This window comes from Pinus tabuliformis, chromosome 5_2 (genome assembly GCF_031772625.1).
Source record: "Pinus tabuliformis cultivar Carrire ecotype Pingquan chromosome 5_2, CPIR1, whole genome shotgun sequence".
In the NCBI taxonomy this organism is placed as follows: Eukaryota; Viridiplantae; Streptophyta; class Pinopsida; order Pinales; family Pinaceae; genus Pinus; species Pinus tabuliformis.
Genome location: NC_142306.1, coordinates 177,374,300 through 177,400,353, shown reverse-complemented (window position 1 = coordinate 177,400,353; position 26,054 = coordinate 177,374,300). Strand labels below are relative to the sequence as shown.

The 26,054-nt window shown below is 37.2% G+C and overlaps 1 protein-coding gene across 1 annotated transcript in view; it reads left to right on the top strand.

The window, feature by feature from the left end:
- Positions 1-26,054, top strand: part of LOC149158115 (DEAD-box ATP-dependent RNA helicase 31-like) — a 112,749-nt gene that overhangs the window by 53,368 nt on the left and 33,327 nt on the right. Inside the window, exons 6-9 of the mRNA XM_089433884.1 lie at positions 16,282-16,488; positions 16,579-16,665; positions 16,771-16,866; positions 16,947-17,162. Coding sequence (XP_089290010.1) covers positions 16,282-16,488; positions 16,579-16,665; positions 16,771-16,866; positions 16,947-17,162 — 606 coding nt within the window. The remainder of the gene's footprint in view (positions 1-16,281; positions 16,489-16,578; positions 16,666-16,770; positions 16,867-16,946; positions 17,163-26,054) is intronic.

The window sequence follows — 26,054 nt, the reverse complement described above, 5'->3', positions numbered from 1 at the left end:
TTTTCCCCTAGATAGGGGTTTTGCCCTGGCTGAGTGTGTACATATTGTGTCTCTTGTTCTTGTGATCTTCATATACATTTAATTTGGTAATTGCTTGATGCAGGACAAAATATTAAAGAAGTAAAGGAAGCCAAAATAAAGCACAAGTAATTATTAAGAAAAGATGAATCAAACCCTAATACCTACATGCATTGATTTCTCAACAAGTAGTCCATATCATCATCATGGAGCTAGGGTTTCTTCTTACAGTTTAGCAAAAAATCTTAGGGTCCATGAGTCCTAGGCTTTCTTCTTCAAACCGTACCTAGGGTTTACAAACACTAAACAATTCAATGTTCAAAACTCTAGAATTTGGTCCAATCTACCAAACCCTAGAATATTCAAATGCCATAGAATCTTCAAATTCTTTAACACTAATTGCAGGTTTGGGACAAGCACCATCAACACCATAAAGATATTCTCTGCATAAATAATTAATTACCACCGAAGTGATCCCTGCATTCTATTATGACAATTGCTTTGCGAGACAAATATCAGCCTTATACTAGGTATTTATAAGCACAAGATGTCATCAATGTTGAACTCTGTTCATTGTGGTAAATAAAGACCACTCTCAATCTCTGCAACAAGCTACCATACAAAGAGCAAGCAAAAGATTCATCAATGCAACATACTCATCAAATTTGTAATTTTTTGTCTAAAATAAACTTCTGCCCTGTGCATATAACCCTTCTACAACAACAATAGATAGTCATCCAAAGTTAACAAGTATAGATCAATCAACATCCCACAAAAATGTATCTGCCATTACATCCTTTAGGTATACAAGAGGGTTAATGGATATTGACCAAGTCAACACTTAGCTTCTCTGGAGGATAAGCAGTTGGATCCATTCAATTGTGAACCTAGCAATAAAACTCTGTTCTCTGCTGCAAGTTAATTCTACCTATAGTAGATCAACCTATTAATCATATAATGAGAAACCCTATTAATGCATACCCTCAACAAATTGAGTTACACGATTATCATGACAATGCTTAGTTCCTAAACCCTGCAACAACTTGTCCAAACATATAGATGTCTGTCCTTGGTGATTTATACACTGATCTCTGCATTTAGGTCTCTACCCTGTGCATTCAACTTCTGTAATAATTCAGTAATGATAAGTATACAATGATAACCTTGAAGAACCAAGGAGAAATATACGTCTGTTAGTGCAGTGAGCAGGGTGCTGAAAACAAATCAACTTTCAACCTTTACAATACGCAACAAATAAAATTGAATATGCTCCTCTGCCCTGCAATCTGTACGATAGATTATGACTCCTGTAGCAAGCTTATTAACATGCAATCAAACATGTCAGCAATAGATCAAGCATACATGATTTAGTGATGAAGATAATCCACCCATTTATCTCTCCAAAAACCCTTATATCAGTTTCTAAGGCACAAGGTCCTGTTACTCCGATCTGAAAATTCAACAATAGTTTATCTCTGGCCTCGACATTGCTAAACTACAAATGTTGCATAAATTGCATGTATAAGAAGGCAAGAATGTGTCCTCAGCACACAGAGAAGACATCAATGAGTGTATAGAGTGCGTAGAACAGAACTATGAACCTCCAGTATTTAGCAAGAATGAGCATCTATTGGTTTTTGTTGATCTAGACAAAGGTGTGAATAATCTATGATCTTCAGACTTCATTTACTGTGAGATCTAAACCAGAAAAAAAATTCAGAATGCCAGTGTGCTCATTCAATGTCTTGATCTGCATGTTGATCCCTGCGAGCATAAAGCTCTTCTCCAGCAAAAACATTAAGTACTAATTCATTAGTTAATGGAAGACTCTTCCATACTTGTTAGTCACATAATTAGAGAGGGTGTGTATACATTAAAGAGATCTTCAGAGAAAACCTATTTGCTTAAGCACAAGAACCTTCAACAAATCTTATATGATGCATATGCGATAAACAAATCCTTTCAAATATGACACTCCAACAATTAGAAGACTAGGCCAAAGATAATTAAAACCTATGAAAAGGATAACCATCAGACTTCTCAAACCATTGGATCTAGGCACTTTCAGGTCGATCAAGGCCAATGTTGCACTAATTGTTATTGGGATAATTTTGGTGCAGGGAAAAAATCGGAAAAAATCATAATAATCGGGAAAAAATCGGTAATAATCGGGAAAAAATCGTTTGGTACAAAAATATTCTTTTTTTTTTTTCAATTTTTTTAATATCTAAACCATCTACAACATAAAATAAATACATTGACACATAAATATGATAAAAGAACTAATATATAAGATGTTTAATATCATTTCTAGTGCTAAAATCACATATAACAGTGAATCATGTCCTGAATAGTAAGTCCCGACTCCTGAGTCCCAACTCAGCTTCAAAATATCAACAAAAAATATAATAATGTATCTCATGAGCCATAATGTCATATACAATGAAATGAACCAAATAACTAAAGTCTAATACTATTGATTTCCTCTACCCCTCTTGCGAGAAAATGCCATAGCTTTCCCTTTCCCTCTAGATGTAGATGCTGGTGCTGGTGGAGTTGGCAGTGGAGTCTGCTGTGCTCTAGAAGCTGAAGAACTAGGAGTAGGAGCTATAGGAGGTAGACCATGTCCTCTACTGGTGGTAGAGGTAGCCCGGGCAGGTGGTGTCACCTCTCCTGTTGCTCCAACTCCTCTTCCTCCTCCCCCTCCACTACATCCTATACTAACCAATCATCAACAGACTCCATGAGAGGCCTCTCGGCCTCAACCCTCCATGCAACAGTGGTGTCAATCCCATCCAATGAGATGGCCTCCATATCAAGTGTCCTCTCAAGTTGCCTCACCCACAATCGAAGATTGTAGAAGATGTAGACCATGTCATTAAGTCGCTGGGACTCCAACTTGTACAAAGATCATGAAATAATAATTATAAAAAAAATATTGTTTAATGAATTCAAAAATTTATTTGGAAATTTGCAATATTTTAAATTTTTAAGTGTTAACCTGTTGTGCTTCTTGTTGTGTATTTTTTCAAATACACTCTAGTTGTGCTCACATCCCGAGGAGCTACATGTTTGGCTAAGGATTTGAATGGCAAGCTTTTGCAGAAGGGGTACCTTGGCACCATACATTCTCCACCATGCATCTACAACAAAATTACAAATAAAATTTTAAATAAACATAAGAAAAAAATGGAATTTTAAGAGAATGAAATTTGAAACGAACTAAAGAATACCTAGCATTTTAATCGTCCTATCAGTCACAGCCATGTCAAAGCCAAATGTGCCACCTGCCATCCTATATGTCTCAATTTCTTTAGAGATTTCTGTACGTTCTGCTGGAGATCGCACCATCCTTTGGACACAGGTTAAGAATCCATCCATGATCTCAGCATCAAATGCGAACCCACATGCGTAAGGAAATGCGGGGTTCAGGAAAATCCCAGCAGCATGAATGGGATGATGGAGTGTGTTGTTCCATCGTTCATTAATCACTCCCCATAGGAGGAGTTGTCTCTGAAACCCCTCATCTCACTTATCATCATAGTAGGCCCGAATGGCTTCTTTGGCCTTGTCCATGTCCTTGTACAAATAGCCCATTGCGGGCTTTTCACTATCAACTAACCGAAGAACTTTTACCAAAGGTTCAGTAACGGCGCACACCTCCTGCACTCCCGCCCAGAAGTCTTCCTGGTATGAAACTAGTTTGCATATGGCCTCTCCCTCTGGTTTGCGGCTCATTGGCAAAGCACACCACTCCTCTGAAAGAAACATTCTCTTCACATCCCACATAGAATTCAAGAGGGATTGAAGAGATATGAAACTAGTGGGGGCGCACCAACTCTTTGTTGTTGGTGAATCTTCTCATCAAGCTAAGCACATATGTATGATTATATATAAATTTTGTAATGCTTTTGGATGACTCAACAATATCATTGACAAAAGAAATTTTCCCTATGTCCTCCAACATCAAATCAATATAGTGTGCAGCACAAGGTGTCCAAAATAAAGTAGGATGCTTGTCCATAAGCATCCTGCCATTAACAACATAATTTGCAGCATTGTCCATTATGACTTGGACAACATTTTTTGCACCCACCTCCAAAATAAACACATCCAACAAATCACATAAAGTTCTTGCATATTTGATTTGTGCAGATGCATCAACAGATTTGATAAACATAGTCCCCTTCGGACAAGTAATCAAGAAGTTTATAAGGGTTCTCCCCTTTTGGTCAGTCCAACCATCTGACATCACAGTGCATCCTGTTTGTGCCCATGATTCCCTAAAATCCTCTAATATTTTGGTGCAGTCAAGCTTTTCATTTTGAAGAATCCGGCCTTTCATGTTATGATAAGAAGGGATTTTGTACCTTGGGCCAACAGTTGCAATAACATCAACAACAGGCTAAAAAAATATATTATTCCTTATAAGGTTGAAAGGAATATCACTCCAAAGGAGAAATTTTGCCAGCAACTTGTTAGCTTGTTCTTTCTCAGTTTTTTTTTAGCATTGAACTGATAGATGGCTGTTAACCAGGTGTGGTTCGAGGAGCAAAAAATGATGAGGTAGCTACCGTGTTCGTTGATGCTGCAGTAGAACCACTGCCACTTGTTCAACTGACTTTTTTAGTTGCCTTTTCATTTCTGCTTTGGCCTCTCTAGTGTGGTCTAAAGTTTCCAATGCTTTCATGGCTCTTCGGATGAGTTCAGGATGTGTCTCTGTGCAAGGACCTACATCAAATCCAGGGATTTGTGTAGGGTGATACTTCAATCTGTACACCCCCCCAGACATATGGTGCCCACACAACTTGCAAGACAAGTTTATTCTATCATTCGAAGCATCAGGTTCACCAAATTCCCAAAACGGGTCCAATTTCCTTGGCATGTTTGATTTTGAACTTTGAAGTTGAAAACTTGAATGGTGTTTCGGTGAACCTATGGGAAAATAAGGATTACAATTTAGTATTTACAAGTTACAAACTTACAATTTAGTATTTTACTATTTACATTGTACAAAAACTAAAAAAAAATTACATACAATTTAAGAAACCCCATTCCAAACCCAACCAAAAAAACTAAAAAAAAAAATACATTGGACAAATGTCAAAAACCCCATTCCAAACCCAACCAAAAAAACAAAAAATAAAATTACATTGGACAAATGTCAAAAACCCCATTCCAAACCCAACCAAAAACATAGAAAAAAACAAAAACAAAGTTACAAAACAATGAAAACACAAAACGTTGGTGCCCATACCGGTTTTATGGAGATAATGTGTCTCCTCCTTAGCTCACTCTTCGATTTTCTCCTCCAGTTAGTTGATTCAGCTCCAAAATCTCCAAGTCTCCAAACCCCAGTGTGCCTTTTGCTGTCCAAATGACCAAAAAAAATCGCGTTTTTCCCTTTAAACACGTGCTGCCCGACGGGCCCACGATTTTTACCGAAAAAATCAGCTAAATTTTTTTTCCCGATTTTATCGCCTGATTTAATTGTGGTTTTGAAAAAATCGTGATTAAACGATAATATCGCGATTTTTTCCCGATCAGTGCAACACTGATCAAGGCATGCGTACTGGTGAGATAGAGACAAATCACTGTTATTAATATAAATTCAAGCCAAATTATATTGAGCTATTCTCACCCTATCATTAGATTATAAGCCTTGGGGTCGCTTAGCCTTTGCCCATTGTGGCATATACCTGTTCCAAGACACAGCAAACACAATTCTTCCAAAAATGCACACTTGAATACTCAGATCTGTAGATAAACAAGTTCGAGAACAAATACACAGATTTGTTCGATGCAAGATCATTCCACCAAGACACACTCCATTGTCCGATCTCAACGCTCTAATACCATGTTTAAAAACCATTTCTGATCTATAGATAATTACTTGTGATAGTATTTACCATTAGTTTAGCTTAGTCAAATTTCATCAAGCAATTATACATCAGAAATTCAACCAATAGCAGTGATAATAAAGTAGAGATCACAGTGCACAAAAACAAGAGACACCAATGCTTAGATTGGAGACCAGGGCAAAACCCCACAAGGGGAAAGCCCAATCAAACCTTTCCTTAGAGAGATCCTTCAACAATACTTGAATACATGGATAATACTGACCACAAGATGGCTTCTACAATTGCTAAGATCTCCACAATGTCTGCTACATAATGTCCAACAAGATCACCAATGAGATGCCGTTCCTTTCACGATATCACAAAAACAAAGCTCGATCTCTTCACTCTGAGGCCCGGACAGATCCTCTAGATCTTGACCTATATCTTCAGATCACAAGTATGATGAGCAGATCACGAACCTGTGACTTCAGATCGCAAAAATAATGAGCAGATTTCGAATCTCTGACTTCAGATTATAAGTATAATGAGCAAATCTTGAAACTCTGACTTCCGATCATAAGTACAACTAGCAGATATTTAATCACTGATTTCAGATCATAAATGTAATAGGCAAATCTACAGATCTTGGACCACTTCACATAGGAGAGCAGAGGAGTAAGGTGTGTGTTCGAGTTGCATCACAAGGAGAGCGAATTAACAACTCTATATAGCCATCATGTGATCCAAATGAGAGTTTCAAAGCAAGCCAACTAGTCATCATGTGATCCGAATGAGAGAGTTTCAAGGCAAGCCAACTAGCCATCATGTGAGTTTCTAGGTAAGTTGAATTGACCATCTAGAAGAGCCAGCCTAGCACTTGTGGAGCCACTTGAAAATAATAATTTCCTTGTTTTCAAAAATACATCTTTGACCAAATCAAAAGCACGAAGATGATGCTAGAAACAACAATAATTTTTGTTTTTTTTTTCAAGTACAGTGAAAATAAATAATTTTATGAAGACCGACCATCGCTACAATTTCAACCCTAGTCTAAAACTTAGGACAATTAGGTTAATCTGCCCTGCACTGTTGTGATTAGATTTTCCCCTTTAGAAGACTATATGCTTGGTTTGTATCCTAGACTCCATTGCCCTAGGTGGTGAAGGCACTAGCATTTATCCATCTTGTGGCTAGAATTTAATTTGTATTTTAAATTGTAAAACCCTAGTTTGATTTATTAATCTTTTCAATTTCATTCATTGATATTGGGGATAAAATTCAGCTCAGAAATGTTTAACTAGTCTAATATTGTTCGTTGATGAATGTCTTAATTATTGGAATTGGTTTAAGGTGCATTTTAGAGGCATTATATTGGATTTGCATGCATTTTTATGCAATTATTAATGGCTGACGTCATTGTTTTTATTGCAATTACTGGCTAATCTAACCACGGAAGTATGCTGAATTTTATTTCATAAGTTGCTAATTTTCTAACCTTTCATTACATTTACTTTTCATGCATTTCGAATGGTTAACCTCCATATTTGTCTGCCTCTAAACCATCTTTGATATCTGCTGTCCAAAACTGCAGATATGTACTCTACTTGCAGCAGCCTTGTGTTTTTGTGCAATGTGTGTGTTCCGGGACTCTATTTGAGATTCCAAGGTCTGGGAATCCTTAGGATTGACCCATAGACCCTTTGAACCCTATTACTTGCATTACACTCCATTTCCACTTAACTCTAGCCTTTATAAGCATGAGAATTGGTGGGTTAGTATGTAGGATGCTTGGGGGGCACTTCGCTTTAGTTCCTTGAGGGTTATATGATCCCAAAGTTACCAAGAAACCTCTCTTGTGGTGGTTGGAAGTCACCATTAATATCAATGTTACCAGACTCGGAATCGACAATAAATTGGCGAGGCAAAAGAGCGAAGAGTTTTAATCGGATCGGGGAAAAATCGGGAAAAAATCGGTGAATTCAATAATTTAAGATATACACATATATTGAATTAAAAAAAAACATTTTTCATTGATATTCAATAAAGCCATGTCCAAACAATGCATAATATCAATAGATGTCCAAAATATCATGAATGAATAACTATCTCATATATGTTATGAGTCCAAACATGATCCAAAGTACTGGGTCTTGACTCCTAACCTGTGACTACATCGAACCAGAAGCATCTGCTTCTAAAAGTTTATAAAATACTGCATACTAATCAGTAAAAAAGCAGTGACTGAAATCTCTTGATTGCTGCTAAAATGATATGATAATGGTTTGCTACTGAAATCTTTGACCAAGCACATGTTGAAGCTACAATGGAGCACACTGCACACTACGCCTCTATTACACTACGACTCTATTACGTGGAGTAAATTGAAACTGAAACCATGCCTCTATTACCTTCTCGACGTATGAGTTGTAGGCCTGAGCAAGTGAGAAAAGTCAATTACAGACCGACTTTTAATTTTTAACGTAACTAAACTACACAACGAAAAATGTGGGAACCCTAAAAGTTAAAACCCGCCCCCGTCAAGTTGAGTGCTGAAAATCACCTCAGTCGCCTAAATCACAATTAATCAGTGAGTCGCAAGTGAAACTCGTGTTGACCATGAGTCAAACACGGTCAACACGAGTTTGACTCGTGATTAATCGCAAGTGATCGAAGATTCATGTTTCACTGATTAAAATAGGAGAGGGGCTGTTGATGAGGTGACAATGGTGACACCTCTGTTTTGTTGCACATTTTCATTGCTTGGAGAGGCTTTGCACCGAGGTGCAAGATTTTGCAGCAATAGTTATTACCTTCTATAGCACGCCCTTTATTTTATTTTGGTCCCTAAAATAATTGTCTATGTCAAAGGCTTTTATCTCATCCTTTTATGTCAACTTGTAATGATGGTATACTTATCTTAGAAAAAACACACTCCAAATTAGATTCCTCGTTATGAAAATATTAGTAAGGTAGTTGACTACAAATGGTTGGGCTTCTTGTATGCTCCCAAAATGCACTTTATATAGTCAACAATTAAAGCTTGCATTTATTACATTTACTACCAAGACATTTATTATATGGCTTGTCTTTTTCCGCTCGCAAGAAAGATACAGAGCACTTCAATGGTGTTGTGAAGTTTTCTTTGGGGCAAGCAAAGGGGGCTAACGGGTTTCCCTTGGTGGCTTGGGAAGCTTGTACTTTTCCAAAAGAAAAGGTGAGTGGCGGTGGGCGAGATGTAATTGGGAATGCAAAGGCCTTTAAAATGCTAGGAACTACAGTGCTAAAGAGACTTCAGAGTTTTCTTTGGAGCAAGCAAAGGTGTTTAAAGTGGCACCCTTGGTGGTTCAGGGTGTTTGCACTTTTCTAAAAGAAAATTCTGGCTTAGGCATTGTTAATGTTAGAGCTTAGTGCACAATTCTTTCAAGGGGGCAAATGATTAGGATAGTGGTTTGAGAAACTCCATGGGAAATTCTTGTAAGGGATTGTATGTTGTCAGCCCAACATATGCAAGTCATCATGGGCTGGTTCAATCTTTGTGATATACTTGGAAATGCGAAGGCCTTCAAAATTGCATGATTGACAGTTCTAAAGAGGCTTTGGGTTGCTTGGCAAGACTTTCCCTCTTCTTGGGGTCAACTTTGCTTATCACCATGCTATATTAGGAAGAGGCTTGTGAGAAAAGTCTTTTCTTTTTTTTGCAGGGGAGATCTTCTATGTTGCCAGATCCGGCATAAATACGGGTGAAATATGACTGCCTGCGGATCTATATTTTTAGGAAACGACTCATGCTCTGAGGAAACGGATCCTGAGCCAGGTTGCTCAGGTTGTTGGAACCGCCGAAATGGGTTGAAGTAAATTACAAAAAGTTAACAACACGATTTTTGTTTTAGGTGATTTTCGTTTTAGGTTTTTTTCTTTATTAAAGTGTGGTCCCCTTCCCTTTGTCGGCACTCACGTCCAGACAGTGTTAAATATTCACCCTCGTCCCCCCTTGCTTCACACAACAACACAACAACTCTTTCGTTGGAAGTTGGAACACGTGACTCGTGAGGAACAACACTTCTGTCGTAGCGACTAGAACACACTGCATAGTGATAGAGCAACTATTTTTCGCGAGGAACCCATCGTCAGTTGAAACTTGAAAGGAAGTTTGCCCTTGGAACACGCAGAAGGTTGTCGCCGGTTAGAACTTGAAAGGCACACACAAAAGTTAAGGTTGTCGTTGGCAGGAACTTGAAAGGAAAACTCAACAAGTGACAAAGGTAAACTGTAATGGTTAATATGTCATTTGTATGTTTTACTGGGGCCATCGATATCGGTGTTAGCGTTTTCTTTTCTTTCTTTTTAAATTTTTTGTGTTCCAGATTCACTTATAAGTTTATTATCACTATCCACCCACGATGGCTCAACCAATAGAACATCCCCGCTATGGGAGAAGCCTGATGGCTTATTTTTTGAGGATTTAACCCTGGTGGGGGTTGTAATAGTGCCATGCTTTCATTAACCTTGTCTGCTTCCTGTGATGATATTTAGAACTTTTGTATTTATAAGTGCTGCTAGTTTGTTAGTGGTTGTTTCTCCAAAACTTTATTATGCTTCTGTTTAGTATTTACTGTCAATTTGTTAAACTAGGCTGAGTGATTTTAATTTTAAGTGGAAAATATTTTTATTCAAGTTGCATGTGAGGGTTTGTGTGTTTGTTCAGGGATAGTGGATTTTAGGTTGTCAAGGTGGGGACAAACTCAAGATTGTCAGTCTGTAAAATCTAGAGAACTCAAGCCTCAATCCTTGCCTTGTTTTCTATTTTTTGTATTGGGTGTGAGAATGTGGTATTTAGCATTTAGTTCTTTACAAAACTCACTAGCATAAACGTTTAAACTTTATACAAGTGATTTCTTTTCCCATGTCCATGGAGAAAGGGTAATTCCCAGTCTTGATATAAAGTATTTACTATTTTAGATGTATTTCTTCTCAAATTTTGATGTATTTAATTGCGTATTTTAATTTTTAATTGTTTATTGGTAATATATTATAATTTGAATTTTATATGCAGTAACCTATAAACCATTATCATTATGTAACCATCATAACATGAGCATAGTGAAGGGGAAGTCATCAAAACAAACCAAAATCTCCTCTATGGCAGTATGTGGAGATTATTGAAAAAATCCCGGAGGTGGTTCATTTAAATGGAAGTGCAATGAATGCCAAGATATAAAAATTGGCTCATATACTAGAATGAAGGCCCATTTCACTGGTCAAACTAACACAAGGGTGCAAGTATGCACTAGACCAAAAGATGCAAATGGCAAACTTGGCCAAGGTTTGAGTCCTAGAAAAATGAAATTCTATGCATCTTTGCAAGAAGCTGCCGATAGGAAGCTTGCTAAGGGAAAACATCTTGTGCAAAGATCTACAACTAGGTCTCCATTGCCATCTAGGCCTGCTGCCACAACCAATAAAAGGCCCACTCTAGGCCCTTTTGAAACATGTTTCAATAATCAAGGTAGAGACATAGCCGATGAACATGCAGCTCATTGCATCTATGCAAATGGGCTAGCATTCAATTTGGTGCGTTCCCCTTATTGGCACAAATGATTAAGGTAGTTAATGAAGCACCAAAAGGGTACAAAAGCCTTGGATATGAAAAGGTCCGCACTACTTTGTAGGCATTAGAGAGAATATGTGGATAGACAACTACAAGCAATCCGGGATACATGGGCAGAAACATGGGTGTCCATCATTTTTGATGGATGGAGAGACCAAAGAAACTGTCCATTAATTAATGTTGTTGCAGTATGACCCCAAGGGGCAATGTTTTTGAAGGCTGTTGAGTGTAGTGGAATAGAGAAAGATGCATCTTTCATATCCACAATTCTTATTGATGCAACAGAAAGTGTGGGGCCACATAATGTTGTCCAAGTCATTACGGATAATGCACAGGTTTGTAAAGCTGCAGGCTTGATTGCGGAGGGTCGATATGATCACATCTTTTGGACTCCATGTGCAGTACATTCATTGAACCTTATGCTTGCCAAGATTGGTGAGATTAAATGGATTAATGAAATATATGTAACAACAAAAGAAATCCAAATGTTCATAACCAATCATTCAATGTCCCAGACCATATATCGAGGTTTTGCAAAGTTGGAGATACTGAAGGTACTTTTTTTAATCAATATTATTTTAATTTTGTATTGGAAAATTCTTAATTTTTTTTTTATAAATTTATTTATGATTTCTCATTTGAGATTTGACTTTTTGAAACTCGTTTTGCGTCCCACACTCTTGTCATAAAGAGGCTTGTGGAGGTGAGACAAGCATTACAAACAATGGTCATTGATCTTCTTTGGGAATCATGGAGGACTTCCACTTCCGATAGATGGAAAAAATCAAGTCCATCATTTTTGATGATGCATGGTGGGACAAGGTCTAATACTTTTTGCGGTTTACTGAACCAATCTTGACCTTGATTAGGGCATTTGACACAGATATACCTTGCTTGGGGGAAGTTTATGAAAACATTGATAGTATGTTGGAGAGGATAAGGGAAATTATCAGGGCAAGTGAAAATGACCCTTTTGAAACATTCTATTATGAAGTGAAGGACATAGTTACAGAAAGGTGGAACAAAATGACCACACAATTACACCTTTTTGCCTATGCATTGCACCCTAAATATTATCATTCCAAAATTTTGTCTTTACCTGGTAGAACAACGCCAAACAAGGATTTTGAAGTGGTACAAGGATACAAGATAGCTTTGAGGAAAATTTATAGAGATATGGGAGTTGCAATGGAAGTACGCCAAGAATTTGGAGGATTTGTAAAATCTACTGGTAGCTTTTTAGATCCAATAATTATGGATGATTGAGGGCATCTTGATCCTATTACTTGGTGGGGCTTCCATGGTGGGGATAACATTCATCTCTCCACTTTAGTCACTAGGTTGTTATCACAGGTTGCTAGTTCCTCATCAGCTGAGAGGAATTGGCGTACATATGGCTTCATCCATTCAGTGAAGCGAAACAGGCTAGGAGCGACAAAGGTTGGGGATCTTGTGTATGTTCATTCCAACCTCCGTCTTCTATCACATGTTGAACCAGAGTATAAAAAGGGTCGGAGCAGGATGTGGGATGTGGAGCCTGAGATCTCTGACTTGAACTTGACAGTGAATGCTATGACTCACGTCAAGGATATTGTTCCACCACCAGTCCAGCCCACTGATGCAACTTCCTACATTCTAGGACCCCATTTTGCAATATGCAGAAGATAATGTAGATCCATTGGATATGTAAATGTATTTACTATTATTATTTATGATATTATGATCCTTTTTGTTACTTTGTATGAGGGAGGATGCATCATTTCAATGTTTCAGTCTTCATATTTATAATATATCTAATGGTTTTAGTTCTAAAAGTGCTTATTTGATTTTTGAACTCTAAAGTGTTTTTAAAAATTTTAAAAATATTATTATATTTTCCTGGATTTTAAAAAACTAGAGGATCTAGATCCGTATTCGAATCCTGGTAACTTAGGAGATCTTTGGAATTGGGCGCAACAAATGTGGCGCACGTGGAGAGATTTAAACCATGCTCAAAGGCTGAGTGGAGTCAACTAACCTCACTTTTTGGAATTAGGTTGAATGCAGGGAATGTCATGTCCTAGGGTAATTTTGCCCTTAGCTTTTCCTAGAAAACTAGGTTTCAACATAATTTCTTCCCTTATTCAATAGTGAAACAAACAATAACAATACTAATACATGAATAAGCAATATGGTCCTTAAACCCACAATAAATTGAATTGATTATCCATCAACCAGAAATATAATCTTTCGCCAAGTACAGTACTGTATTCAACCAACAGTGATTCAAACAGTTCCAATGCTAAAACGAATTTTAACTGAGTAATATCAGCTACAAATTACCCTAGCCTCTTGAATTATTCTGTATTGATCCGCAGACTAGAAGAGCAAGTGTAATAAATTCACTTGCTTTCCTGATGAAGTCCGCAGTTGGTTCTTGCTTCAGGATGCTCCAAAACATTTCAGAAAGAGGCTTCACAACTCTGTCTTAGAACTGAAATACCTCAGAAAGAACCTACTGAGCTCTGTTTCATATGTGGCTGAGCTGCCTCAGAAGTGGTCTAGCTGCCGCAGGGAATGGCTGAGTTGCCTCAGAAGAGGCTGATCTGCCTCAAAGGGTGGCCGAACTACCTCAAAAGAATCCACGAACTTGCCTTAGAGAATGGTCGAGTTGCCTCAGAAGAGGCCGAGCTGCCTCAGAGAGTGGCCGAACTGCCTCAGAAGAGTCCACCGAGCCTGCCTCAGAGAGGCCGAAGTATCTCAGAAATGACCAATGAAAATGCCAGAATAATCCCAACAAATTTGCCACAGAAAACCATCTGTCACAGAGAAGAGTGCACTGAAACCTCCTTAGAATAGTCTTGAACAGCTTCAATGGAATTTGAGTTTTTTACCCTTGATTTTCCACCAAATTTTGATGTCTTCCAGATAGATAGATTCCCTGCTTTCCAGAGCAGAACAAAAGATAAAAAATGTTTACTAACTAGGGTGAAATCTTTCACCACCTAAATTAGTAGAGGAAAGGGGTTTTAAAACCCTCAGAGCTACAACTCGAAAAACGAAATGTAATTGATCCAATTTGATGATGCTAATTTGATTCAAACTCTTCCCTTTTTTTTTCTTCTAGTTTTCTCCATCTGCTTCCACATGTGAAGTGTTGTATATGCAACCCCCAATTTTGGGCTGTTGTGCCCCAGCCAACACAATATTTGTACAATGTTGCCCCAACATTGAAAAAATTGGGTTTTACCTCTTTATCAAGACTATAGCCTATGTGGGTTTGGATAGACTATTTTGTCCTCCCTCAGCCAATCAATTGGGAGAGGAAATTACAGAGAAATTTTCAAGGCACCATATTTTTGTTTTAGATGTAGAAATTTGGTGAATCTTTATAATCCTAAAAAACTTGACCATAAAGATTGGTGAAAATTTATAAATTTATGTAGATTTTCAAGGAATTTATATATATTTTTTGGCTAAGTTTTCAGAGAAAATAATTTCATATTATTGGAATTTGGCCAAATATTCATGCTGAATTGGTGAATCCTTTTTGGAAAAAAATTAGGAACATTATGCTAATGGTAGTATTAATCCCTAATTGTCTCTGGTCAACTGTTCCCTGAATGCTGTTGCTTTAAAATTTGTATTCAGGATTGAGATCTGATTAGAGGGAACAAAGGTGGACTCGAAGTGAAGCAATGTGAAGGCTTTCTTCAACTATGATAACAAGGGCTTGTAAAATAGATCACGACTTAAGATCTCTATTGCTCCATGCTTAAGTAGGAAGTGGGGGACTTATGACATTTAAGAAATGAATTAAAAGAGATGTTGGACTCTCTGGAGGGCAGGAAGCTCGTTTAAATACCAATTTTTTTTTGGCTGGTGCTCGGTCAAGGTCCAATAGTTAAAACAAGACTCCAGAAAGCAAACATTTCCAATCCATTGTGTTTGATGTCAAAAAAATTAGTGTGGCATGTCTTGTAGAGGTGTCCAATAGGACCTGTTTAATGACCCCTTAACTTGGTGAGGTCTCCTTCTAGGTGACCTTTGGATGAGCAGGGATTGTTGTAGAGGGTTATAGACCATGGCATACGATACAACTGTCTGATATTGCTTTTCTTTTGGACAAATAACCCTACAACTGGGAGAATTGAGTGAATTAAAAAATAATGATGGATTCATGTCAAAGGTATAGTTAATGTGTTTTGGAAGCATGTAGATTCCTTGCCCCCTTGGTGGGTACAGTTCATTTGTTCGTCTCGACTTTCATGGACAGAGAATCTTCATGCGACTCTTACATATATCTGTTGTAACTCTTGTAACCCTGTTTCATAATGGAAGTAATAAAAGTTGTATTTCACCAAAAAAGAAGTTATGGAAGTATAAAAGCATAAATAATAATACTTCAACAATTCTCTTACTCTCCATACACGCATAAGACTCATTCGATAACACTAATATGGTTTTCCACCTGCAAATGCAGGGTATCTGCAATGGAACATGATAATAGAGAATGCCGTCTTCTTTTACGCTTAAGTTTTCATAGTTCATACTGTTAATGGATGCCGGAGTAATTGAATTATATTATTATTATGAATTTCAAATTTTCAATTCGAAGAATTCCTAAATGATTATGAAACTGTTATGCATGTGCTTTTCAAATCCTCTCTCTAATCTGTCTTTAATGTAAGAAAATGATCTGCCAATTTGCCTCTTCATAAAAAATGTGATCAGAAAAGACGTATCCTATTTCTGTGCATGTGATTTATCCAGCGTTAAAGTTTTTTTTATTATGTAGCTTGGTTTGATATCTTCAACATATTATACACTGCACAGATATTAGTGGCCACTCCTGGAAGGCTTCGGGACCATATTGAGAATACCCCAGGTTTCTCAAGGCGTTTGATGGGTGTGAAAGTGCTTGTACTTGATGAAGCTGACCATTTGCTAGATATGGGGTTCCGTAAGGATCTTGATAAGATAATTGCTGCTGTGCCTAAAGAGAGGCAGACACTCCTATTTTCAGCTACAGTTCCAGAAGAGGTTGGTTTCATTTTGATTTGAATTTACAACAACTATTAAATGCACAACTTTAAGTGTCCAACAAATCACTGATCTTCATGATATCTGCAGGTTCACAAAGTATCCCAGATTGCTTTAAAACGGGATCATGAGTTTATTAATACAGTTGAAGAGGGCAGTGAGGAAACACACTCAAAGGTGTTTCTTGAAGAACCTCTATCATCTGTTAAACCTCAATAATGCTATTTGTGAATTAGATGGCCGGAATCTGAGGGCATATTGATCAAAGCTGAGTGAATGCAGGTTTGTCAGTCATCAATTATTGCTTCACATGAGAGGCATTTCAACATTGTTTATGCTGTTCTGAAAGGGCACATCTCACAGGATCCTGACTACAAGGTCCGAGTAATTTCTTTGCATTGCTGCTATATAATGTTCTTTTTTCTTCTAATATTCATTTGAGAACTTACACCATGCAGGTCCTTATTTTTTGTACAACTGCAAGGGTTACTAGTCTTGTGGCTGAACTTCTGGCAGAGTTGAAATTTAATGTCCGTGAGATTCACTCAAGAAAGTCTCAGGGTTATCGGACACGTATCTCTAATGAGTTTAGGATTTCAAAAGGTCTTATACTTGTTACTTCAGATGTCTCAGCTCGTGGAGTTGATTATCCTGATGTCACTCTTGTTGTTCAGGTGATTCCACAAGTTCTAGCATTGAATTTATAATTTTCATTTTTTATTCAGTATCTTTGTCTTTTTCAGTCTTGTTTGTTAAATTGTTTTTTGTGTTGTTAGAGAATTTTAATGGTTAAAAAGTGGAGATGTTTATTTTCTCATGTTTTGACTTTACTCTAGACTTTCTCCATAATTATTAGATTTACTACCTCTGCCTTTGGGATTTGTTTAAATGGTCTCTACACTGTGCTGCATCCAATTTTTTTAAAACAGAAATAGGTATTTTTCTATTAAAATAGGGCTGCAGTTGAATGGTCGTGCGGGTTAATAGAAAAGGACTGTCTTAATGACTTCAAAGTTGCTCAAAATTTCAAAAAAATTGCCTTTTGCCTGCACTATTCCTAAAGTTCTATGATCTGCACTAACTACTCAGCTTATATACAGCCTTGAAAACTGTCCGACTTAAAAGCTTAGTCTAAAAAAATTACAAATTTGGAGGATTTTTTCTTTGTTTCTTGCAGGAGAGCTGGCCTTTGGCGAGAGGTTATCTGAGGATTGTTTGTTTTTTTTCTGTGTCTTGCTGAACAGTATCTTCCTCGATGACTGCTATTTAATCCTCCTAGAGAGCCCACCGAGAAAACAGGGGAGGCTGCATTTCTGAACCCTCTGATGAAAAATTGACTAAACTGAGGGAGGGGGGGGGGGTTTGAATCAGTTTAGTGCATTCATGGGCCTTAATTTTCTTTTCTTTTAACTGATTAAATGAACAATTTAATACAAATATGAACAAGAAGAAATATTTGAACCAAAACATCACATCAGCATCTAAGATCATCACATATGAAGACCAAAAATAAGTGGAAACCCATAAAGGGAGAAAACCATGACTTTGTTATTGTTGTTATGCAAAGGCAAGCTGCAACTCCTTTATTGCGTCTGATTTTCTGTAGGCTCCAACCTACAGGAGGCTGCTACCTCGATTTTTCTGCTACTTACAACCTACAGGGAAGTTCCAACTCCCTTATATTTTCTGCAGTTTTCAACCCACAGGAGGCTCCTACCTCAAAATGCTACAACCTGTCCTTTGTCAAGCAGCTACAACTTGAAAGGAGACTGCAATCCCCTGATACATACAGAAAATAACATGCTGGTTTACCTAGTCTATAACTCTACATACCTCCATTTCTGCCTTAGTTTCTTCCTCTCAAATTTGCTTCACATCCGCTTTCTATGTGTACCAGGTAATTAATGAACAGTTCTACAATCAACTCTCACATTCTCTCATTCTCTAACATTTCAGCCTTTCAAAAGTACATATTTTTATAAAGATAGTTTGCTGGCTTTTAGTATTCCACACAAGAATATGAAGTGAACAGTCTTGCCTCTTTGCATTCCACCAATTTGTTTCACACCTTTTCAGATTTTGAATATTAAAAACAAAAATAAATGCTCCATCCAATATTATTTTCAGCCACCTGTAATGATTAAATACACCAACATAATGTCAAGACCAAGGTTACTTGGGAGCGGGAGCGATATTTTCAGAAGCTCCCAGTTTGGGATGCATATATGTCAACAAAATCATGTAGAATGATGAATTAGATATGAAAAGCATAAAAAACATAGATTGAACCATATAAAAATCATCTAGAAGTTATAATCTTCATTAACCATGTCCACAAGTTAGTAACATACAGCATATTGAGTCTCATGATTCATCAATCTTTCAAAATTCAATATATAACATTTATCATAATTGATCACCAAAGTTGTACTTGTAAGCTAAGTGTAACCATTACAACAAAGAATATCTAACTTGAAATGAAACAACTTTCAACTTTCACCAAGAATGATATTCATAATTCATTACCAATGAGTTATAGTTGACAACTTCAAACTTAAACTGTCATATATTGTTTACAAAAAATATCATAATAAATATGAAATAGTCAATAGTTATTAAAACTACTAGAAACTAGAAAAGATAAGTAAATCTATTATCTACAACTTCCTCTTGTCTAATTTCTGAGCAGGTCGTGGTGGTCTTCTAGGAGTCTCCTCCCGCACAGTCGCACGACCAGAACCAAAAGGCACATGCTCTCAACGTGAGGATGTAGATGGAGGCGACGACAACAAAGGAACAATACTTGGAACTCAACCATTGACACTGCTACAAGATGGTGGGGGTGGCATGGTTGTTGTTGGTTTGTCATTTTTATTTGTGGTTGTCCCAAATTTTATATGTTGGATCCTCATAAGCCCGATCACAATAATGACTCAACAACCTCAAGTTGTAGTGCACATAAACCAAGCTTTCTTCCCGGTTTTCATTGAGTTTGTGTCTTCTCACATTATGTATGAAGCTGTAGGTGCTCCAACTCCTCTGTGTAGAAGAAGTATTTACAACCTGTGAGAGAATTTTTTTGCCAATTTTGGCAAAAGTCCCATGCTGCCATATGCTTCCCATTAGATCTACCAAATTCTCACCCCTTTTTTCTTTTCTTCTTAATAGACCATGATGTCGTTGATGATGTGATCAAAGTAGACCTTTCTGCCCAATCTTGAAAATGCTTAGATGGAAAATTTGAAGTATCCAAGATTTCTGTGACTTGCCTTTCTCCATTTTGCATCTGCTTTGACACGGGTGATGGATCAGTTTCATAAGTATTAACCTGATTTCCCCTTAGTTTCCTTTCTATCCTGGTTGACTTCAATTACCATTTTTCAATGGAATAAATGACCTCCCCATAATAAGATGAATCTTGCTTCAGTGGATTGGGATGCTTATGATCTGTTTCTTTGTTCTTTTCCCATTCGTCATCTGACCCAAGCTGGAATTTCTGTACCTGTAACCTTTCCATTTCCTCTAGCCTATCTAGAAAAGTGATGTGATTAGCCTTCATAACACTTATTTCCTTGGCATGATTTGTTTCCATGGTGTTGATTAATTGTACTTGTTTTTCTTTCATGGCGAGCAACCTGTTTTGAAGAGCGACCATTTGACTAGAATGATTAACCTCCGTGGTACTCATTTCCTTTGCATGATCTGCTATTAATCTTGTTTGATTGAGTTGCATGTTCTTAATTACTTGAGTGTGGTTTGCTTCGATTGTAATCAAATGATTTTGAATAGAGGTCAGCTGGTTAGAATGATTGAGTTGCATATCCTTAATCATTTTAGTTAACTTGTTGATGAGATCCTTATCATTTTCATTTGCTTGAGCCTTCGCTTTGATCTTTCTTTTATCTCCATATTTTTCTTCAAAGACATTAATGATTGATTCTAGAGAATCGAAATTGTTAGAAGGTAAGTCTATGAACCAATCCAAAGCATCACCATCTAATGAAAAGATCAAAAGTCTGATTTTAACGTCCTCATGGTTAATATCATGGCACCATTTGCTCACACAAAGGTTGTAATTCTCAAGGTGAGTTTCGGTACTAATGGCATTGTTACCTAGAAATCTAGGCAACTCTTTAATGGATTCTTTCAGAATATCATCCAGATAACCATTAATTTTAGTAAAATCACAAGGGGCGAACAAGTCAGACATGATGTCATCCTCACATGACCCTGAGAGGGCAAATGGATACCAGAGAGAGGTTCTTGTCCAAGATTAGCGAGAAGTCTACGAGAAAAAAAGCTTTTTGCAGAAAATGAAACAAGTGGATTCGCCACTTGAATAGGAATTTGTTAAAATTGGCAACGAGGGCCAAACTCCATGTGGGTCACCTTATTTATGGCAACTAATATTTTTCTTGGATTTCTCTCATCGAGAGGTGTAGGATTGATCTAACGATCATCCGATTCCGACATGTATTCATGGAGATATGAATTTATTTGTATTTCTTGACAATTTGTCAAGGTCGACTAGCAGTTAAAATTGTGTTTATCACCCCTAGCTTATCCTCAATGTGGCATATAAGAAGAGGAGACCTTGAGGCATTATCGCACTCATCTCACCATCTCATTCCTCTCTCTCCTAGTCTCTTGGGTATGCGTAGGAGGAGGAAGGCACTCACACGTGGGAGAAGGAAGGACATATGTCTGTTTTAGGGCAGCGTTGACCTAGGGTTGACTGTGGAGCAGCAGGGTTGTATTATGCATGCGTTGACCAGTGAAGATGAGGTTTCACTGCATTCTCGGGATGGGCAACCCCTCCTAGGCTAGCCGCATTGCTAGGCATCCAAACGTTGGCCTGTTTGACCATGGATTTGACAAATGTTGACTGGTTAGGGCTAACTGCAAGTTTGGTGATATGTTGACTTCTGTTTGACCATATTTTGTGGACTGTTTTGGGCTGCCCATCATTGTTGTTGGAGATTGAGTTCTCCTAGTTTGACTTGAGGACATTCTAGAGTTGTTTGACCAACCTTGTCATTGTTGGTTAGGGTTTTATTGGTGCTGTTGTAAAATCACAGATTTATGATATTGTCCTATCTCTCTCTCTCTGCTGAATTATTGAAGAATATAGAAGAATTGATCAAAGTGTTTCCCCGCATTGGGGTTTGTCCTTGGCTGGTGCCACATCTTGTGTCTCTTGTCTTGGCTTGTCTTTTGTTGTTTACATTTATGTTCTATCTGCATTTTACTATCATGTTAATGTGATTGCTATACTAGAAATTGACATTGTGCTAATAAGAAGATTTGAAATAAATTGCTCTTAAGCATAGAACATACCATAAATTAACAGAATCTAACTCTAAAAATCCAAAATGCAAGAACCGAAAGTTAGTCGTATTTCAGGTACAAGAGAACTTGAACCTGACAACGACACCCAAAAATGTTGTTGCCTCGCTTACACACCTAAGTTAATGTGGGAAAAATCCTCGAGCCCACTAGGTGTGGCCTTGGTGGCAAAGCTCTGAGAATGGGCTGTCTCCTAACCCCAACTCTCTCCATCTAGGTTCCCTCCTAGCTAAAGCCAAGGGGGGTGGACCCTAAGGAAGGTTTTTAAAGGAAAGACTTGATGAAAAAAAGAAGTTCTAGGAGACTAAGGGCAAGCCAATCATTTCTCGATGCAACTTGATTTAAAATTAGCAAGTACAAGAGTTAATGAGCAAAGTGAAAGATAAATTCGATTACAATCAGTATGGCATGCCACAAAAGTAAGAAATGTGAAACCAGTGCCTTATAAACAATGCTCAAGTAAAAATTATATACTTGCAAAATGGCAATAGCACTTCAAGCTACAATGATAGGCAATGCTGCAAGACAAGTGTTAATACAAGAGATATTGAAATATGAGCAGTAAGATACAACTTGCAAAAAATAAATGAAGCTTGTACTTTTAAAGGAAATCCTCAAATAAAAGAAGACAATGTCAAATGGCAAATAATTTAGATATAGGTACAAGAGGGAGACAATATAATATTGCAAGTAAGATATAGTGCTCACAAATCAAATTAAATGGCAATAGCACTTGAAGTTACAATGATAGGCAATGCTGCAAGACAAGTGTTAGTACAAGAGATACTAAAATATGAGCAGTAAGTTACAAGTTGCAAAAAATAAATGAAGCTTGTACTTTTAAAGGAAATGCTCAAATAAAATAAGACAATGTCAAATGGCAAATGAACAAATAATTTAGATACAAGTACAAGAGAGATGCAATATAATATTGCAAGTAAGATATAATGCGCACAAATCAAATTGATGCAAAATGAGATGATGCCAATTTAAACTACGTGAGATGCAAGTTATCTTGGTTGATTTTAATTAAATGCCTAATCTATGGTGAGAAATCTTCCTTCAATTTCTTACAAGGTAAATATTGGGGTGAGTTGCAAGAAGAATGGAATGAAGAGGCACAAGTCCGTCATTAACGATACCCTTCCTAAGCTTCTTGCAATCCACGTGCCTTCGTTCCTACAAGGGGACTAAGCCACCAAGAGAACTGCGAGGTCACTTGTTTTAACCTTACTCCGTACACAAGTGAAAGAAAAACAAAAAAGATATATCCTAAAAGTTTCTATTCAACCAAGCTTATGTTTGGAGGTGGATTTTAGAAATGCAAGTCAAAGTTTAATATTCAAGTGAGATGCCTAAATGTTAATGAAATGCCTTCAAAGAGATATATTGATAACAATGTGCTTCAAATAAAGAGATAACAAATGAAATTTGTGATCAAGATTACATTAAGCACAATATGACATAAGCTTGTAATGATGCTCAATGAAACATGTACCAATAACTCAATGGAAACAATGAACGAAAATTAGCTCAATGTTTAAAATACCAACTCAATGTATCTTCACTGCAACATATTATGATAATTATCCAAGTGAAAGTTGCATCATAAAGCAAAAGAGCATAGGCTAATGAATTGCTCCAATATGTAAATGGAATATAGGTTGAGCTAATGAACAAAAAATGCACAATTAGATTGTTAAAGCTACATTGCAAATAAATGAAAATTGCTCCAAAAATTTAAGATGTCCTCAAAGTGAGATTGCAAATTGAAACAAGTTGCAAGTAAACTAGACCAAATTGAGCATGAAACTATGAAGTAAGTGAATGAAATTGAAACTAAATGATTAAAATGAAAAACGAACAGTTAGCAAGTGACCATGAAATATTAGCTTGCCAAATGAGATAAAGAGAGCATTAGCAACACTAAAACTAACTTCAAAAAAAGAGAAATGAAAAGCTAATGAAACACTAGACAAGAAGAGAGTCTTCTCCCAAGAGGGAGAAGGGGATGGATGCCAAGGGGATGGTTCCCCAAGCTCCAAAAGAAAAGTGGTATTTTATTATTATGATTTTACAAAGGGGAGCCTTTGACCACAAAAAGAATTCAAATCTTTATGGAAAACTTCACAAATGATTTTAAATCTTTTTGAAATAGAATGAACCTTCCCTTTGGAAAACACTGAGCGAAATTTTACAAATTTGCAACAATGAGGCACAAAGGAACCTTTTCAAGACAAATATGAAATTTTCAAAGGAAAATTCCTCCTAACAGCCCCAGCCTTTAGTTTGACAAAGTCTGCCCAAAAGAGAGAGAGGAAGGGACTGTTTGTTCACTGTTTTAATGAGATGTGATGCAGGCCCTTTGCGCTCACTGTTAGGGAAGTAGGACAGCCTTCAAGAGGTCACGGTCAAGTTGAATTTTCATCCTCTAATGAAGTGTTGGCAGTCTACAAAAGAAATGTAAATAAATTCCAGCCTTAAGCTCCCAATTCTCTGTCAAATTTGTGAGAGGAAAGCCACTCGTATATGCTGTTCTACTTCTGCAAAACGAGTCCCAAACTTAGTGATAGCAAGGAAAATGCAGAATTATATACAACTAATCTACAAGAACCAAATCAAAGTATAGGAGTATAACTCCTCTCTTTGGTTGGCCATGAAAATGCTCTATCTAAGCAGATGTATATCAATAGAAGCACAAAACAAATTTTAGTAAAATAGTTTTGAAGTAGATCTTTTGCCACAAGTCAAGGATAATTCAAATGATAAGACTTGGGGAAAAACAATATGCGAGTTCTTCCATTTCTATGCTCAAGAGTGGGACAATCCAACCGAGAATGTCCCCTTACACTTGAGATCTGATTCACAGAAGTTCTACACAAGCTCAAGATGAATTGTTAGATCCATTTGGGATAACATAATATATTGAAAAGGAAATTATAGCAATTTAACCAAAATTAAATAAACGTAGATTTCTAGAATAATTCTCCAATCCAAATACTAGTGTAAGGTAACTAGACACTAGTAAATCTATGAAGTGAATGGAAATGACAATAGAAATTATAGCAAATAGAACATAAGTACATAACCAGAAATCATACCATGTCCATGGAAGAAAACATCACATATGAACCCCAAAGTATTGTTATTGCACCAAAATGTAAGTATACAAGGCAAGATAATCTCCCCAAGCACAAGAGCTTGTTTTTTAATCATAGAATGAGATCCCAATGGGTCTCTTTATATAGATTTGGGAGGAAATCCCAATTAAAAATGCATCAACAAGCGGCAAAAAATGATAATCCCAAAGCTGGCCAAGCTCTTCCAAGCGTCAATAGATAGTTGTAGATGAATGAGATCCCAAAGATCACAAGTTCACTTGCTGGCCTGTGTATTCTTCCTTGAGAATCAACGCTGATTCTTCTCTAGTGGCAGCATATTACTTCACTCTAGTAGCTGTACTTCCAAGTGTGAAATAAGTGAGGTTGGAGGGGATAAAAATCCCACAAAATCTGAGCTAAAAATCATTCAAAATCCACATATGATCTTCTACTATCAACTGTTGTGCGTAGGCATCAAAACTGGCTGTGTGTAACTACTGTGGTGACTGCCAGACATGTGCTGCGTACAGGTGTGGATTTGTGTGAGGATTGGTGGAGACACATTCCAAGATTTCCTCAAATCCTATCAAACAACTTTAAACCATGTGCTGATTTCTGCTGGCGACGTATTTCCTTATTGCTGCATTGACCATTCATGACTTGCATGCATATTAACTTTGTGGCTGGCCATGCATATACGATGGAGATTGAGTGGGGTCCATCCCCCACTCATATTACCTTTTAACTTTAAATTATATTGAATCAAATCCACTTTTCACCAATTCGTGGTGTCTCCAAACTTCAACGTAGTCCCTCTTTGACTTGATTTACTTGGCATTTTGAAGTTGACTTGAGTTGGGCCTCATGTGGTGGGCCCTACGTGGCTGCCACATCGTCTTTGACTTTCACCAAATTTACCTTGTCACTTGTTTGACTTTGGAAAATTTTATAAAATTTTCCAATCACTGAATTTATTGAATATTTTCTCATTTTTGCTATTAACATTAGGAAAATCGGCTTTTGAGGGACCATAAGTCGTTTTTTGACCCCCAAAGCGGATCTTAGGATAATGTTGGGCCTCTGAAGATGAATTTCAAGTAGTCACACGCCCCAGACATT